A 16,483-nucleotide genomic window follows, 5' to 3' on the forward strand; every position below is an offset into this window, starting at 1 on the left:
TTTCTCGTCTGTTTACCATTCCATTCCTTTGTCTCCATCCTTACCTTCATCGGCCACACCTTCCTTTTTCCACCCTCCCCCTTTTTTCCCTTCCCCTTCCCCCATACATTGTTACACATCTATCTTTATATGGCGTTCCTACCGTTTCACCCCTCCCACCTCTCCCTCTGCCTCTGTCATCCCCCTCTCAGCAATGTAGCGGGTATACCATAGCCATGGTTGTAGTAGGGGGTGGGGTGGTCCTGCCTTACTGGCAGTTTTAATGAGCTCCTGTGGGGATCGGACCGCAGCCATCAAAAGCTGCGTGCTGCTATATAGCCAGCTCTGTTAAACAGATGCGCCTTTGCTAATGATAGTAGCATCGCTTCATATGCAGCAGGCAGCTATAGGAGAAAAGAAATGAGTGCTGTCTACAGTAGGTGTGTAGCCCCTCATCGAACAGAGGAGGTCGCGGCGACGTGCAGCGGGAAAATCTCACATGACTATGGATGATCTTCTTTTCTCTGCTGACCTTTCATCTGTGCGGCTTTGGGCAAAAGATGGGGGCTGAGAGAGGGGAGTAACAAAATCCTTTTGGTTGCAGCTTTTAATGGCACGACTGAAAACATAGCATGAAAGTTAAGACTCTTAAAAAATGAAGGAGGAAAGACTGTCAGTTAAACAGAAAAAAAGAGGAGACCTAAATGTGGAGGCGGAGAGGAAAAGACATGTGGGGCCGAGCGCTGGTGTATGATTGAGAGCCCAACTGTAGCTCCGTCTGTGAAGTGGGTTGTGGTTGGATTGGATGCCATCAAACTAAATCTATCTGCAGATATTATCCAGATGAATGGGAATCACCCGATTCAGCCCTATGACAACCAATCCCCAGCATAATGGGCTGTTAGCACATAATTGCAGTGGAGCTGGTCACATCTAAGAGACCTATGCAGACTACAACACTAGCCTCAGGATTCCCAGAGGCTCTCTCTAATGACTGCCTCATTATGGACACAAAGAGTTGTGCCAAACAAAGGGAAACCTTAGAGGATGCTGAGAGACAGGCACGTACAGTATGGTACAATCATGCCTTGCCAGGATTCGGATGCAACCTGATTGTAAAATAGAAAGCTATAAATGGAAAATGTGATGAAAGCATAAAAATAAAAACAGGAGTTACAGCTGTTGCTGACAATGTGAGACATATTTGACGAATTGCCGCAAGTGATGGACAGTAACCAAAAAGGAGATTTGATCTCTTCAGTAGAACTGTCACAGAAAAACACAGAGACACAGACATTTGCCAAATAAGGAGGATTTGCTCTCAGAGGTCAATGTATGTGTGTGTGATCTCCTTCTGTCTGCAGTTTGTAGAATTGTGTGACCTGCCACTAATTGCCGGTGTTATGTATGACTTGAGAGGACTCTTGGTAGCTTAAGTACTGGAATGCTGCATGTTAGCCTCATGATCATCTCTAGGATCAGTTATAGTAAAAGCAGCTCCTACAGCACCACAGCTCAGATCAACCTGAGCTGAGGCCTGATGCTGTGCTCACACTATGAGTGACAACGCAACAGCGTGGCCGGCTACATTACAGCTGAGTCACAGGTGAAGTGTTGCTCAAGCGCACGTTAACAAAGTTACGTCGTTAGGGACTTGTGTGTGTCTGCTACTTGCCACGAAGCATCTCGACTGTCATCTAAAGTTTGTATTTGGTCAAAAATATCTATAGTTTTGATTGTGTGAGCCCCATTTAAACATCACACTTCATTCACCCCCCATTGCATACCCGTGTTTTTGCCGCAATGGGCCTAAGGCTAGCATAGCATTAGCTAACTAAGCTAAATAACACAGTACCACAGCTACAAACAAAAACATATAATGGGTTGACACCAAATCATTGGAGCGCTGAAAAAAGTTGAGCCCAGCTTCACTTTTGTGAAGATTTGTAGTGTGTCACATGTGTCAGCAGCGACAAAAATTGGGCGTCAGTTTGTAGCTTCATGTCAACGGCTTCTGTTGAAAATGACTTGTAGCCTGTTGTTGTGTCGCTCGTAGTGTGAACACAAAGCCTGGTCTCACTCCAAAGTCATTGAAATCCGGCTCTTGGGCAGTGACTTGCGGCGTCAGAAACCAAACAATAAAGGCGTCCTATAACATAGTCATGATTTGCAACCAGTTGCCGTTATAGTTTAACAGTGCTGGGCGGCATCAGGGGGAAACGCGGCAGGACAAGGGCGAAAGTTAAGGCGGCGAAAGTCTGACTGGGTTGGGTGGGAGGGGTGGTGGATGGGTCCAACAAACACAGACTTTCACCCGAGAGAGCAGTGTTTGTGTCCCGTAAGATTCTAAAGCCAAACCCTGTTCTTTTTTCCTAAACATAACCATGTGTGCTTGTTGTTGAAGGAAAAAAAAGGTCAATTTGCGGTGTTGTACTGACTAAGTGTGTTCATTTTGAAAGTGACTGTACGTAAACGGTAAATTTCCTGGGAAAAGGAAGTGTATTTTGAAAGAAGACAATACATGTAACAGGCAGAACTTGACACGGTGTCCCTGAACGTCAACAACCAACGCACCCAGGGTACCTTGCACGTCACATGTGGACGTGGAAAGTCTATGACCAACGTCAGTATGTGACAAAGTCGGAGTGAGAATGTTTCGGAACACAGCATAAGGCTGTGTCACTGACCATGGAATGCCTGCTCTTCTTTTTGTTAACCCTTCAAGACCAGACCACCCAAACTCATTAAGGTGGCCTTCAATGATCACCAAAAGAACAATGTATTAATAATAACAATATTGATTAATAATCAATCATCTTCACTCTTCTGGGCATATTTAATCAATTCCAAATGGTATCTTGTAAGCACTTAAGGTTTCCAATACCCCAAATTTCATTGAGTAGTTTATAGAAATTAAAGCAAAAAACATTTGTTTTATTGTAATTATCGGTTGCTAAGAGGCCTGATTCTGAAGACATGTTGTACTACAACAGAATTCCCATAGAGTAACCAAAATCCAACCATATATTACAAAGAACATGCTTTTATAGTTATTAATATTTCCTTTGTTCTGCTCCATTGATGCAACAAATCTGATCTACACTATTGCATGTAAAACCTTTCAAATTTACTAAAGTGTGACCAAAAAGCAGAAGTAACGCACGTATAGAAACTGGACTGTAAATGAGTGTATTGTTTGGTATTACAGATTCACATCCTTTAGAATCTGTTATTTGCCCTCCATTCATTGATTCGCTCTTTCATTCAGTCCAAAAACCAGTGAGCGACAGCGTGGAGTTGACTCGGGTGAATATCTGCAAAAATCTGCTTCATTCAATGTGCAGTTCCTTTGGCTCTGTGCCCGCCTTTGATCAGACTGTATTCTCACTCCAGGATCCACTTGGAAGCAGTTCAAGTTAGCTTTCAAGTGGACCGCCTGGTGACTCTGCGCACCTACATTTGCTTGGGGTCATTCGCTTAAATCAACCAAATCAAGACAATTAAGGGTCTTGTTCACCTGCAGTGATACTGCCTGTGATAGCTGATGTAGGGACACTAAGGTTTGACCGAGTGGATTGTCTGCTTCGGACGAGTAGATTCAGAATATGCGCACAGCGGACACCCACATACACAGATCAAAGATTATTTTGCAGATCAGACTCAGATATTATGAGAACATATTTTTTTCATCTTAAAACATTTTTTGCATGTATACAGGAATAACAGAAAAGACTGGTGTTGATTGTGGTTTGGTACTCAGGGTTCAATCTATGCAGTTTTGAGGCAACTTCCCGATGGGAACTTTTTTCGTCATGATCCTTTCAATCAAAGGAGATGTGTCTTCCCAAGCAGGACTGTTAGAGGACCTTCTGTGTTTTGTTTCGCTGCTGAAGAAGAGTAGGTTACACCGCTGATGGAATAAACAAGATTTGCATGACAGTCCACACATCTCCATCACTATCTATCACTGAATGCATTCATGCCGACAGCCATCTTGGGATACATAACTGAGAGGTGTAGAGTGACAAAGCTTCCCTTTCTTCAGATGCTGGAATTTATCTCCCACTTCCTATGCACGGCACAACCTGAAGTGTTTGCTGAGAGCTTCATTTTGGAGGTGGGGGGGCTTTTTCACAGCTCCTAGGCAGCCAGTATGTGTGAGCCCATTTCTTCCCACTGCATGGCAAGTGGCTGTGAGGCCCAGGGGGGGCAGATATATCCGGAGCCTGGCCCGGCTCCAGTTGTCTTTACCTCACAGTATATTGTGATGCTCCAGTCATGAGAACGGGCATTGGGCCCCTCGGGAGACCAGTGGGAAACTTGTATTCTCATTTACATCTTCTCTTGGGCTATTGCATGGATCCCAACAAGCTGAATTAGATGAGTATGACCACGCAACCAGTAGCTAATGCAAACTTGTTAATGATTGCACATGTTGTGGATGGTAGAGTGGCATTGTTTGGCAAAGCTGGTGACAGAAGCTCATTAATTATGCAGCGCTGACACCACAGACGCTCTATTTAGATGTGTCCTGTGAAGTTTTGTAAAGTACTTGAATGCATAATAAATGCATTACTTCTTTATTTATGAAGTGACGTTTTCTTTGGTGAGGTTAAGATGTAACGTGTCTGTCCATCTGCTAATCTTTCAAGCTGTATCCCATCTTTATGTGGTGTGTGTGCAGGCTGTGTGTTTGTATGCCGGGTGTGTGTGTGTGTGGCTGTGAGCTTCCTCTTTCCCCTTCATCCCCTTCTCTCTAAGCCACAGAGTGTTGCTAGGACAACCCCTCGTGGTCCTTGCTGCATCGCAGCGGTCCTCAATGCCAGCACTCAGGGAACCTCCTCGCACTGGGAAGGCAGCATAAAATCGGGATAATCGCCGTCGATTATGGGACACAATGGGCTGCCGCTTCTGAAAGATTCATTCATCCTGGAAAAAGAGACTGTGGAGGGGGAAAGAAAAAGGGGCGCCTTGGTCCCTCCGCTGCTCTCCCACGGTGGGCACAGGCATGACATCAGTGGCCTGAAAGAACTGGCATTCTGGACATGCCCACTGCCCTCACCCCCCTCCCTCGCTATACCCTTACACCCCCTCCCATTCGTGCCCCCTCCCTTCTTTTCTCGCCCCTGCCAGTTTGGATGCAGCGCTTGGCCGGGCGAGTTGGGGCCACTGCCACTGTTTGCGTGTGAAACAAAGCCCCTCAGAAGGAAGAGAGAGGAAGCAGAGAGCTTCACATGGTACCAGCCAAGAGCAGGGATGGCTGCCTCAGCCTTCCCCTCACAGGCCCCTCTTTTGGCTGGGAGGTGCTGGTGTGACCCCAGTACCCCCTTCTCCCTGAGTGTCCCTCTTACTCCCCCGTGTAACCCCTTCTCCTCTGTCCTACGCTCTCACTCTCATCCCCTGAAAAATACTCCCTCTTTCCTGAGAGGGCCCTTTCAACGTGTATGACATGTCAAGGGATTTAGGATGAGTGATTTCTCATGACACAACCTTTGCCGACAGGGATGGGATTCCTCTGGCTTTTGTTGTGCGGTTGGTCATTTGTTTGAAGAGGAAATAGCTTTCCAACACATTTCCCTAATTAGAATAATGTGATACTGCTCAATACGATGTGAAGTCCCATGCTGCTGGGAGACTGGAGGGAAATCAGCGTGACACCATCTTCACATGAATCACGTTGGTCATTTGTGCTTTGGATTTCAACACTTTGGAGTTTTGTTGAATAGTGGGGATGTGTAAATCTATATGTTGGAGTGTGTGACTTGAATGTGTGGATCCTATTTCGCCAGAATCTTTTGTAGCTATCCTCCCTGAAGGACATTGTATTAAACATCTATCATATCTTTGAATGTAATGATTTGGGCCTTTTTGCATGTGACGTAACCACGTAGATCAAAGCATACCTCATAATATAGCTCTTGCTCTACTGTGGCTCAAGTGTGACATAATACGTTGTAGTGTAGCTGCAGAGAGCAATAAACATTAACCTCTCATCCGCTGTCCATCAGGATGACCTCAAAGCTCCCGAACGGCAACATTATGACATTAAATCTGTCATCCGTCATTCCTTTGTCGTTTATTCCCCTCTCAGCAAAGGGGCTACTGACAAAGCACTACTGTCCGCATTGTGCCATTAGCAGGCATCATCTCCAGCAGCCTGGCCTTTCCCTCACTATCCCATGTAGTCTGGGAAGGGGTGGGGGGTGGGGGGGGGGGNCAGGTTGCTGAGGCTGTGACTGGGTCTGTCGTCTGGGCTGTGTTGACTCGCTCCTCTCTGGATGCTTTGGAAGAGCTGGTGGACAGCTGAGAGCGGCTAGCTGTCAGCAGAGTGCTGGTGTTTTACCTGGGGATCTTACCTGCTGACACCCGGCAACAGTTTTTGGATGGAGCAGTTGTGATCCAGCTGACGAATTCTCGTGCTGATTCACTCATAGATACCAAAGGCTGGAGGTTTGATCCTGGTCAATGTATATAGCACTTACCTCAACTCCAACAGAAATGAAGTAAGTACTTGCACTTGCAGTTTGAGGTATAATCTACTTTTACTTTGTCTCTACTTATTAATTTAATGCAAACAGTGTTATTTTTATGCAAAAGTTAAAAGTAAACATGACATGCTGATGCATTTTAGTAAGTAAATGAGTATATTAAGTGTAGTATATCAGCAAAATATGCAAGGAAGCCTCTCTTTTTTTTAACTTAAAGACAATAACATTTTGGATCACTTGTCTTTTAGACTGTACAACACCTGGGATGACACCAGGTGTTGTTTTATTAAGGCCGTCATTAATTCTTCATGGCTTTACGGTCCTGTAATGCAATTAATCTGACTAAGCCCTCGGCCAAGATTAACCGGTTTATAAGATGATCCCATTAGAGGCTGAGGAGAAGAAACTGTGTGGCTATGTGTGTGTGTGCATGTGTGTGTGTCAGTATGTGAATATCATGACTTCTGAATTACGAGGCTCTATTGGACTTTTTTTTGTCAAATCTATTTATAGCCACAGAAGCTTATTTTACAAGTAGCTCTTAACATCTTTTTGACATTTAAGTTCAGCTTCTTAAAAGTAAATGGATCCTGAAATCTTGTAAGCTTAATATCTTGGATTTATTCTTTGTGGCAGAGAGGATTCATTTGAAGCTCATTGCATATGAATCAGCATACAGTAAGGGGAATTCTTCCATGCAGTTAAATGGCTCTATAACATAAAAACACATTATTATTTCCAGTTGATGTGGGATGACAGTCCTCCGCTGTAGCTGATTACTCCTCGCTGTACATTTTTCGTTTTCATCTATCATCGGGTCGCGCGAGCCCTCTCTCTCATCTGTCTCTGACTTGGTGAGAGAAGCGCTAATGAGAGAATCATGACAGAATAATATCCGACCTCGGTGACGTCCAGCGTCTGCTTCCTCTCTCTGTTAGAGCTAAAAATAATGAAAGGGAGAGAAAAGGGGAGAGAAATTCAATTAACAGCACTCATCACTCTTATGGAATGGGATTACCAATTTTTCAGGGTTTTATTCCTGGGGTTTTACTAATTCATTCGGCTATCAGCGGAAATATGAAATAACGGTGGCCCACTGTTTGCCTGCTGTTTGCATGTATTTTCTGTGTTTCACACTTCACTTTGAAATTAATAAGAGGAGACGGGATTGGTCCATCTGTGTGCCTGGAAGCTGACCAGGTGGTCTTCCTATAGCCAACCTCACAAAGCAGCAATACACAAAGCTGGGGGAGGTGTGTGTAAATGTGTGAGTTCCTGTGTGTGTGTGTGTGTCCATTTGGAATTATTAGTGACTACTCACACAACAACAATAATATCACAAAGAGCCTTTGGTTGCGAGGAAGTTCTCCAAACGCTGCCTATTGATTCGAGCTCCCTGTCTTGCCTTTGATCAAGTTTCAGCTTTGAAAAAACAACAACTTGACAGCCAACATGATTAATATCTATGAAGTGTTCTGACTTCATAGTGGACTATGGGGGGAGGGGACGAGGACAAAAAAACATTCAGTTCACCAGAAGCTTCCATTTGTGAGTTTCAGGCCATGAACCCCAGGGGTGAGGTGAAAGGTCAGAGTCACATTATTTCTTCTTTGCTTTTCTTTGTATATCCATCACAGCAGACGTTTCCATGGACTTATTGGGGATGAATAGGAACACAGAGACATTTCTATGTCCTCATAGCCCAAAAAGATGTCAAACGGAGGAACACAATTTGATAGATTATTCCTGTGAATTGTTGAGGAGCGGATGAATCGAAAGCTCTGACAGAGTTATTGAACACCTGCCTCACAGGCATGTGACAGACACAGCTGGCTCTCCTCTCGCCAACAGACACGTTCGCACCTCGATGGGGCCGCAGGAAACGGCTCTGCGCTGCCTGTAATGGGAAATCACTTTTCATTCAGCTAATTAGGCTGCGTGACTGAGCCCTCTCTTCCTACTATTGTGTTTGAGGTTTTGTGTGCAGCTAAATTTACTGTCACACAATCATAACCATGAGAGAGAATGTATACGAGGGTGAATAAGTGTTAACCGGCAAAATGTTTTCTTCTCCACGCTGTAAATTATGAATGTTTTGTACTGTCAAGTTAGCATCTGTTTCACTTTTTTCATCGCTGTCACTGTGAACCACCGCATACAGCAATTAATTAATGTATTTTGAATAATGACTCCATAATTTATCTGGGTTTATATTCAAAATTCAATCTGCTTCACTCTTTCTTCTGTCTATGTTAATGCCATGCAGACATATATCAGAATATTAGATCCATCTAATTTCTTCATGCATGATAAAACTGTCTTGAAAGTTATTACAGTCAGCCAAATTACACAATGTAGACATGCCAGTAAATTCTTGCAAAACCCTACACAATTATTAATTTATCAAAATACATAAGTGCGCCACACAAATCTTTTTTAAAAAACTGACGCTTTGAGATGCTGTGCTGCTGAAGTAATGTCCCCAAAGGACTGTAATTTTACAAGCAGCAGCTTGTAGTCAGCTTCCATCTGTTGGATGCTATAGTAACCATGGACAGTGTTGGAGTGACAGCTTGGCAACACACTTAAATGCTTAACATTTTTTTTTAAAATCATCCACTGTTTTCTTTTTAACTATATCCGGGATATTTTCGCAGAGACGTCGTGCATCTCCAGATGATCTGATTTCTGTATCATGGTGCTGCATTTCATTGTAAAGTAAACATAATGCCTCTCACAGTGACCACACAGTCTCACCTGTTTCTTCTCTCTGTCGCAGTGCCAACAGTATGCCTAAACAAGTTGAGGTGAGGATGCACGAGAGTCACCTGGAGCCCATCGAGGCCAGGCCTCAGTCCAAATGCGCCCAAGTCTGCTCCAAAATGTTCAAGAACCTTCTGCTCACACTCACCGTCCTCGGTAAGTCTGCTCATCATTGGTGTATTTTTAGTCCTTTTTTTCCCCCCTTAAGCACCTCCGAAAAAGAAAGGCGTGCGAAAGTCCACCACTGAGCTCTGTGATCTGTTAACTCAGACCTCGATTATGCAGCTTGCTGGAAATATGAGAAGGAGATGCCATCTGTGCCTGCTCAGTGTACCAGACAGTAAGATGACTGGGTGTCCTGACCTTCCCCAGCTCCGTGCCACCTGTTGCTATCAAACGCTCTCTGCAGCACTGAACATCCCAACAGCCTCTGGTGGTGCATGAAAAATATTGTGATTATGGCGGTGGCTCATGGCGCCACGGGGGGAGATTTAATGAAAAGAGGGAAAGGGCACAAAAGTATTCATGCAATTTCTGTTTATAGGCCACATTTGTGTTTAACCAGGACAAATCATGTATACTTTGTTGTGTCTGACAGCTATGTGGTCAATCCCAGTCTTATATATCATTTCATAAGCACAGGCTGTGAACCTGTTAAAACTGTATAAATGCATATATGTGCGCATATTTTACGTAGCCATGTGTGTGCCCGTCTATCTGTATCTTGCTTGCACGGACGTGTGTTTGTGTGAGCATGTGTAATGTGTACATCTCACCCCACTTGGCAGGCCTCTCGGGTAGCAAGTGAGCCAGCATGATCATTGATCATCTGTCACTTGGCAGATAAGAGCCTGAATGGGAACTTGCAAATGGGCCAAAGAGAAGGCACAGGAAATCAAGTGCCATCCAAAACCATTGGGTGTGCAGGATCCACAGGATGCTGCTAGACTGGTGGATAGATTGAAGCACAGAGGACAGCTTACAATTTGAGAAAAAAAAAAAAAAAAAAAAGCTGGAGGGCTTTTTATTCCAGTGTGTGTTATTAAACAGCGTCTCGGCCTGTGTGATCTTTGGCAGTGGTGTGGTAGCAGAGGAAGTGCAGGCCTCAGGGGGGCATGCTGGAGTTTTGTGTGGCCTGAGATCTACCAGGCCTGGACTGGGCTGCATGGGGGGTTAGAGCACACAGAGGTCATCTTTACTTTTGTGTGGGAGGAAAATAACTATTAGGAAGAGGCATATGTCAAGGGTGAGTTGTGGCTTTGTTAGGGAGAGGCTCATCTTTCAGGCTAGAGGCCAGAGGATAGGTAAGGCAAGGCAAAAAAGCCGAAATATCCCAGAGAGCATTAGGGTCAACTGCCTTATTTTTCCTCTTTTTACTGAATCCTCGTATTAGTCTCTTTAACTTGCCCTGCCACAAAGTGAAAAATCCTCGAAAACATTTTGGGTTTGCAGAGATTACAGATACTTCACCAGGGACTCTGACATGCTGCCTCCTCCCTGCTGCTTCAAAGAGATCTGATCTTAATCCTCCGTGAGCTTTACTCTCTCTCAGCAGGTTTCTGTTTTATCTGTTCAACTCACTGTCCTCTTTAAGCATGTAACTGACAGCCTGTTGAAAAGCTCCGTACATCTGAATTGATGTGGCAGGGGTCAGTTCATTTATTATTTCACAGATCATGTCAAAGCTTTTCATTCAAATGCAGTATCTGATTTTCTTCTCTCTGACTTCTCAATATCTGACTTCAGCTCTGATTGTGTTCTAGCTTGATGTTAAGTAGTCTAGCAGTTTCACTCACACACACACACCTCCTTGCACTTCAGGTGTGATCTTGGGAGCTGTAGCAGGGATGTTGCTTCGTGTTGCCTCCCCGATCCACCCAGATATTGTCATGGTGATTGCTTTTCCCGGAGACATCCTGATGAGGATGCTGAAGATGTTGATCCTGCCTCTTATCATCTCCAGTTTAATCACAGGTATGGTGTGACTGATCACATATGGCAAATACCTTATATTGTCACAAGAATATTGAATATGTTAGACGTTGTACTGGTGCATTTGCATTTTATCTTTACATACCAAAAATAGACTCAAGGACAAAGCCGTGGTATTGCTGTAATCCTGGTTCTGAAATCATAATTGACAATATTTCATGTAATGCATCATGCTTTGCATCATGCACATGATCAAACATCATTATGCAAGCCCCTAATGGTCTTTGCATCCAGCCTTCATGGCCCGCGGTGTTGAGTCAACATTTCCATTCAATAAGTCCAAGTAATTACCAGGTAAACACGATCTTGCTTGTTTTGGCTGCAGGTCTGGCTGGCTTGGATGCCAAATCTAGCGGTCGCCTGGGCACCAGAGCTATGGTCTACTACATGTCCACCACTGTTATTGCTGCTGTCCTGGGAGTCATCCTTGTATTAGTCATCCACCCTGGCAACCCCAAACTGAAGGAGAATCTGGGCGAAGGCGAGAAAAACGATGACGTGTCCAGCTTGGATGCCTTCTTTGATCTGATCAGGAACCTGTTCCCAGAGAACCTGGTGCAGGCTTGTTTCCAACAGGTAATGACAGACGTTATTTATTTCTGTATTTAACCTTTATTTAAAAAGGCAAGTCATTAAGAACAGATTCCTATTTACAGTGATGACAAGAGGATACAAATGCACAGTAAAGTTTGACTGACAGTACAGGTGCTGGTTGCTTAGAAAGTGTGTCTGATAGCTGAAAGTCACTGTTAGTCTTGGATGGGCATCACTTAATTTCGAATACCATTTGCATTCCAGTATTGATGAGAAGAGAAATTTGCAAGCTTGTAACTCTGGAAATAGGTAGGCTTGTACAGAAAGAGTGTCCTTGGACTCTTAATATTGCTGAGGGTTTATTAACAGAGGAAATTAATCTGCAAAAGCAGATTTGCAAACATGGTCATTGACAGTTGAGTGGCCTTGTGTCATAGGGAACATCATGTCTGACTCCAGTATTGAACATCAAACTCATCATTTGTATCTTTTCCTCCTTTACCTCAGATCCAGACTGTCACAAAGAAGGTAGAGGTAGTTATTGAGGAGGAGGTCAATGCCACCGCCGTGGAGGGCCTGGTGGCTAACATTACCAAGGAGCCTCAGTTCATCGTCAAAAAGTCCCTGCACTTTAAAAGTGGCATGAATGTGCTGGGTATGTAACCAACTGAAAACACTCACGGTATATGTACAATTAACATGAAACAAGACCAAGGGCCCAGACACACCAAACAGACATCAAAGAACTAGTTGCTGTTGCATTGTGTCAGGTCGCAGCCAAAAAGTTTAATTTAAACACACCAACAAGACTACAGCCAATGGCCATGTGCATTCTGCTCCTGCGTGAGAGGAAATAATGCTCCATACCAGCAGGCAGCGGTTGTATGTATTCTTCATTAAGAAGGGAAACTGGAAGACCAAAAGGATGGATTCAAGACGCTAGTTAGCCAGTTAGCACATTAACAACACAACCTGGTGTTGAAAAAACAGAGCATATTCCTTGTGAGCTAGCAAACAATTACAGATCCCTATTCTAAAGAGGTTAATGGCAAAATAATAATATAATAATAATCTTGCTTAATATTACAAGTTTGTTTAGATCTCACACCCTCTTGACTTAAGCCATTTGTTTGCTTTCCTCACTGCTGTTTCTCTTCTCGTGCACTGAGCAGAACAGCCAATCAGAGTAATTTCACTCCACTGGGTCCGACGCTGAATTAACATGCTCGATCAGTTGAAAAACAGCCAGCAAGGGCCACCCTGTCCCAATAGCGCAGGACACACCGCAGAAAACTAGGGCGACAGATGCTCACCGACAGCCAAACACTGACTGCCGACCATGGGCTTGGTGTGTGAGGGCCCTAGGAGCCTACAGGCATGCTAGTGGCTCTTTGAAGTACTTAGGGGCCATACACATGCCGCATCTTTAACTGCCAGGAAAATGCGAGGTCGGGCGCTGGGCGCTGGGTGCTGGGCGCTGGGTGCTGGGCGCTGGGCGCTGGGCGCTGGGCGCTACTTTCGTGCCTTTTTGGAGCCAGCTTTTAAGAGCGCAGTGGCAGTTTGCGTCTCAGGTGCTAAGCAACATTAACAAGCACCGTATCATAGCCTATTTACCTGAAATCCTGATGTAGAGCTGATCGTCTTCCAGGCACTGTTCATAAGTGCGTGGGCATATTGTCTGTGGGACAGATGAAAAGTTCTGACAGTCCTGCACTAACTTGATCAACTTTACCACAGACTAATATTAATGGTAGAAGTTCCTCGTCACATGACATGCCACGCAGTTAGTAAGTTAGAACATGGTTTATCTCAGAGCGCATCTGTCGTGCCCTAAAAAAAGAGGCTTGGGAATGCGTGCGCACTCCAACGGCATCGCTCTATCGTTTGAGCGTGCCTGCTGCACGTCTACATTGCAAACAATGAATTTGAGGGCGCAACAAATGCATCATGTGTACGGCCCCTTACAGTACTTTGTGGTGCTATGCTGAATGCTCATATCAGCATGCTAACGTGCTCATAGTGACAACATGCTGATGTTTAGCAGGTATAATGGTTTGCGTGTACATCTGTCGTTAGCATTTAGCATAATGTTATTTGCAAAGTAGCATTAAACACAAATGCACAGACGCTGATGGGAATGTCATTAGCTTAGCAGGCATTTGTTCATAAGCCAATGTATACAACACACTGAAATTTTTAACTTGATGATTGTGCTAGATGAAAGTTTCCCACGAGAGGCATGTCTGTATCAAATGTCATGGCAATGCGTCCAATTTTTATTGAGATATTTCACTCAAAACAACAAATGTGAACCTCATGGTGGCGCTACAGGAAAAGTCAAGGTATCACCAAAGTCATTAGGATTTATTCTCGGGGCACCATGAATATCTCTACCAAAATTCATGGCAATTCATCTACCACTTGTTGAGATATTTAAGTTTGTATCACTGTGGTGGACCAACCCACTGACATCGCCATCTACAGGGCCACAATGCTAGCATGGCTAAAAATAAAAGCAATATTTACAGTATTACATTTACAGAATTTTACAGAAGCAAACATCTGGAGGAACCTAATATTTTTGGCTGTAAATGTAAAACGTCTCATCTTCTAATAGTAACCCCCGCATGTGGTAGTCATCTCACCCGTCGACACTGGTATTCAAAGTTTGATACATTTATGATTTTCTGTCACAGGTCTGATTGGTTTCTTTATTGCATTTGGCATCTGCATGGGCAAGATGGGAGAGAAGGCCAAACTCATGATTGAATTCTTCAACATCCTCAATGAGATTGTGATGAAACTTGTCATCTTGATCATGTGGTTAGTATCATTAAAGAATCTCATTGAAACTCATTTAAATACTTTGAGTCGGAAATAACTGTTAATGGCAAGTTATTTCTCAGGTCATTACAGCATTTTAAAACGATTATAGCGATGTGAAACAGAATTTGTGACCGGACAAATTTTTTATTTTCCGTATTTGAAGAAATGACTAAAACTTTCTTTTCATCAGGTACTCTCCCTTTGGTATTGCCTGTCTTATCTGTGGTAAGATCATCTCCATCAAGGACCTGGAGGTGGTGGGGAGGCAGCTGGGCATGTACATGGTGACTGTAATTATTGGCCTCATCATCCACGGAGCCATCTTCCTGCCAAGCATCTACTTTGTTATTGTCAGGAAGAACCCCTTCACCTTCTTCCTGGGCATCTTCCAGGCCTGGATCACCGCCCTGGGGACAGCCTCCAGGTCAGCATCAAAATGAACTGATAGTTGTGTCTTGACATTTATACAGTTGATACAAAGTGTAACATACCTTCTTCTGCCTTTCTCTCCAGTGCTGGTACACTGCCTGTCACCTTCCGTTGTCTGGAGGAGAACTTGGGTATTGACAAAAGAGTCACTCGTTTTGTGCTCCCGGTCGGTGCCACCATCAACATGGATGGAACTGCTCTGTATGAGGCGGTTGCAGCCATCTTCATTGCCCAGATGAACGGCATCTACCTTGACCCTGGTCAGATTGTCACTGTCAGGTTAGGAGACATGATACTTCAAACATATCATATTTTATAGTGTCTTTGCATTGATTTGATTGATTTGTGCTGTTTGCAGCTATTTCAAGTGATCATATTACAGGAAAAAAGGACCACTTTAAATCCAAAAAGAGTAGGATCTAAAGGGGAGAAGTAAAAAACAATAACTCCCTGAGAAACAGCAGCAGATGTGGATCAAAAACCTCTGTCGTTAGTCTGGAGAAGCGTTGTCAGCTACTGTCAAATGTTAACGTTAAACTGTTACGTTAGACATGCCTCAAATTTATGCAATTACAATGTGCTGTAACAACTTCCTTGCTTTTTGGAAGTGGTAGAACTTGTAGACTAGGTAGAAAATAGTAGCTAAAGTTAGCTAATGTTAGCTTGACAGCGGTGCATCCATGAACATAGATGAAATACAAAAGACAGATATTCTCTAGCACAGTTAGCCAAAAACAAGATGGCAGTCGTGGACCCAACAGCACACAAAACAGTTATAGTCCATTAGACACTTGCACGCTTTTATCAGCTCACCATGTAACATTAGTAACATTCAGTGCGTTTACATGGACAGTTTAATTCCCTTTTCATTCGGAATGAAAGTTCGTTCCTATTAAAAGTGATCTTGTAAACACCTAATTCGGAATGAAAATGGCCAATGCGATTGAAAATTCAATCCGATGTAAGGGGCTGGAATATTCCGTTTCTAATTCCAAAAAAAAATTCTCGCACTTGTATACACTCATTCTTCTTTACATTCATTCCGGTCTTTCTGTGCATGCTCGTTTTCTTGCACTACTGGCGCGATGACGTATAGCGCGCATAGCAACGGGCTGAGATAGAGCAGTCGGACTTGTTGCCCTTACCGGTTTCAATTTGCCAAAGCACGGTCTTCTATCTCCCTTCTTCGACCTTCTACCTCCCTTCTCCTCCTCAACAGACGAAGCATTAGCAGAACAAAGTTGTTGTCATACTGCTGCTTCAAGACTATAAGCAAAACAAGCCGAAAAAGGCACTAAGAACGGCGTCGTCAAGCATCTTGTTATCCGGAACGAGGAGTGTTTTCTTCCGGTAAACGTAAACACGTAACATCCGCCCCGCCCCCTATCCAATCAGAAACCTTCCCTGCCCCAAACCTTGCGCGGACCCGAATACAGGAGATTAAACTGATCTCCTGTGTAAACCGTCATTCG

At 43.9% G+C, this 16,483-nt stretch overlaps 1 protein-coding gene across 4 annotated transcripts in view; it reads left to right on the forward strand.

Moving 5' to 3' along the window:
• Positions 1 to 16,483, forward strand: part of slc1a2b (solute carrier family 1 member 2b) — a 35,508-nt gene that overhangs the window by 11,043 nt on the left and 7,982 nt on the right. For 2 of the 4 annotated variants that reach the window (XM_050073745.1, XM_050073746.1), the window contains exons 2-8: positions 9,247 to 9,386; positions 11,052 to 11,204; positions 11,548 to 11,798; positions 12,264 to 12,411; positions 14,453 to 14,579; positions 14,773 to 15,006; positions 15,096 to 15,290. In XM_050073745.1, the coding sequence (XP_049929702.1) occupies positions 9,257 to 9,386; positions 11,052 to 11,204; positions 11,548 to 11,798; positions 12,264 to 12,411; positions 14,453 to 14,579; positions 14,773 to 15,006; positions 15,096 to 15,290 (1,238 nt within the window). In that variant the 5' untranslated portion in view covers positions 9,247 to 9,256. Of the gene's footprint in view, positions 1 to 6,222; positions 6,483 to 9,246; positions 9,387 to 11,051; positions 11,205 to 11,547; positions 11,799 to 12,263; positions 12,412 to 14,452; positions 14,580 to 14,772; positions 15,007 to 15,095; positions 15,291 to 16,483 lie in introns of those variants that run through there. The other 2 variants (XM_050073744.1, XM_050073747.1) reach the window with 2 other exon arrangements.

The sequence above is a fragment of the Epinephelus moara genome, chromosome 20 (genome assembly GCF_006386435.1).
Source record: "Epinephelus moara isolate mb chromosome 20, YSFRI_EMoa_1.0, whole genome shotgun sequence".
In the NCBI taxonomy this organism is placed as follows: domain Eukaryota; kingdom Metazoa; phylum Chordata; class Actinopteri; order Perciformes; family Serranidae; genus Epinephelus; species Epinephelus moara.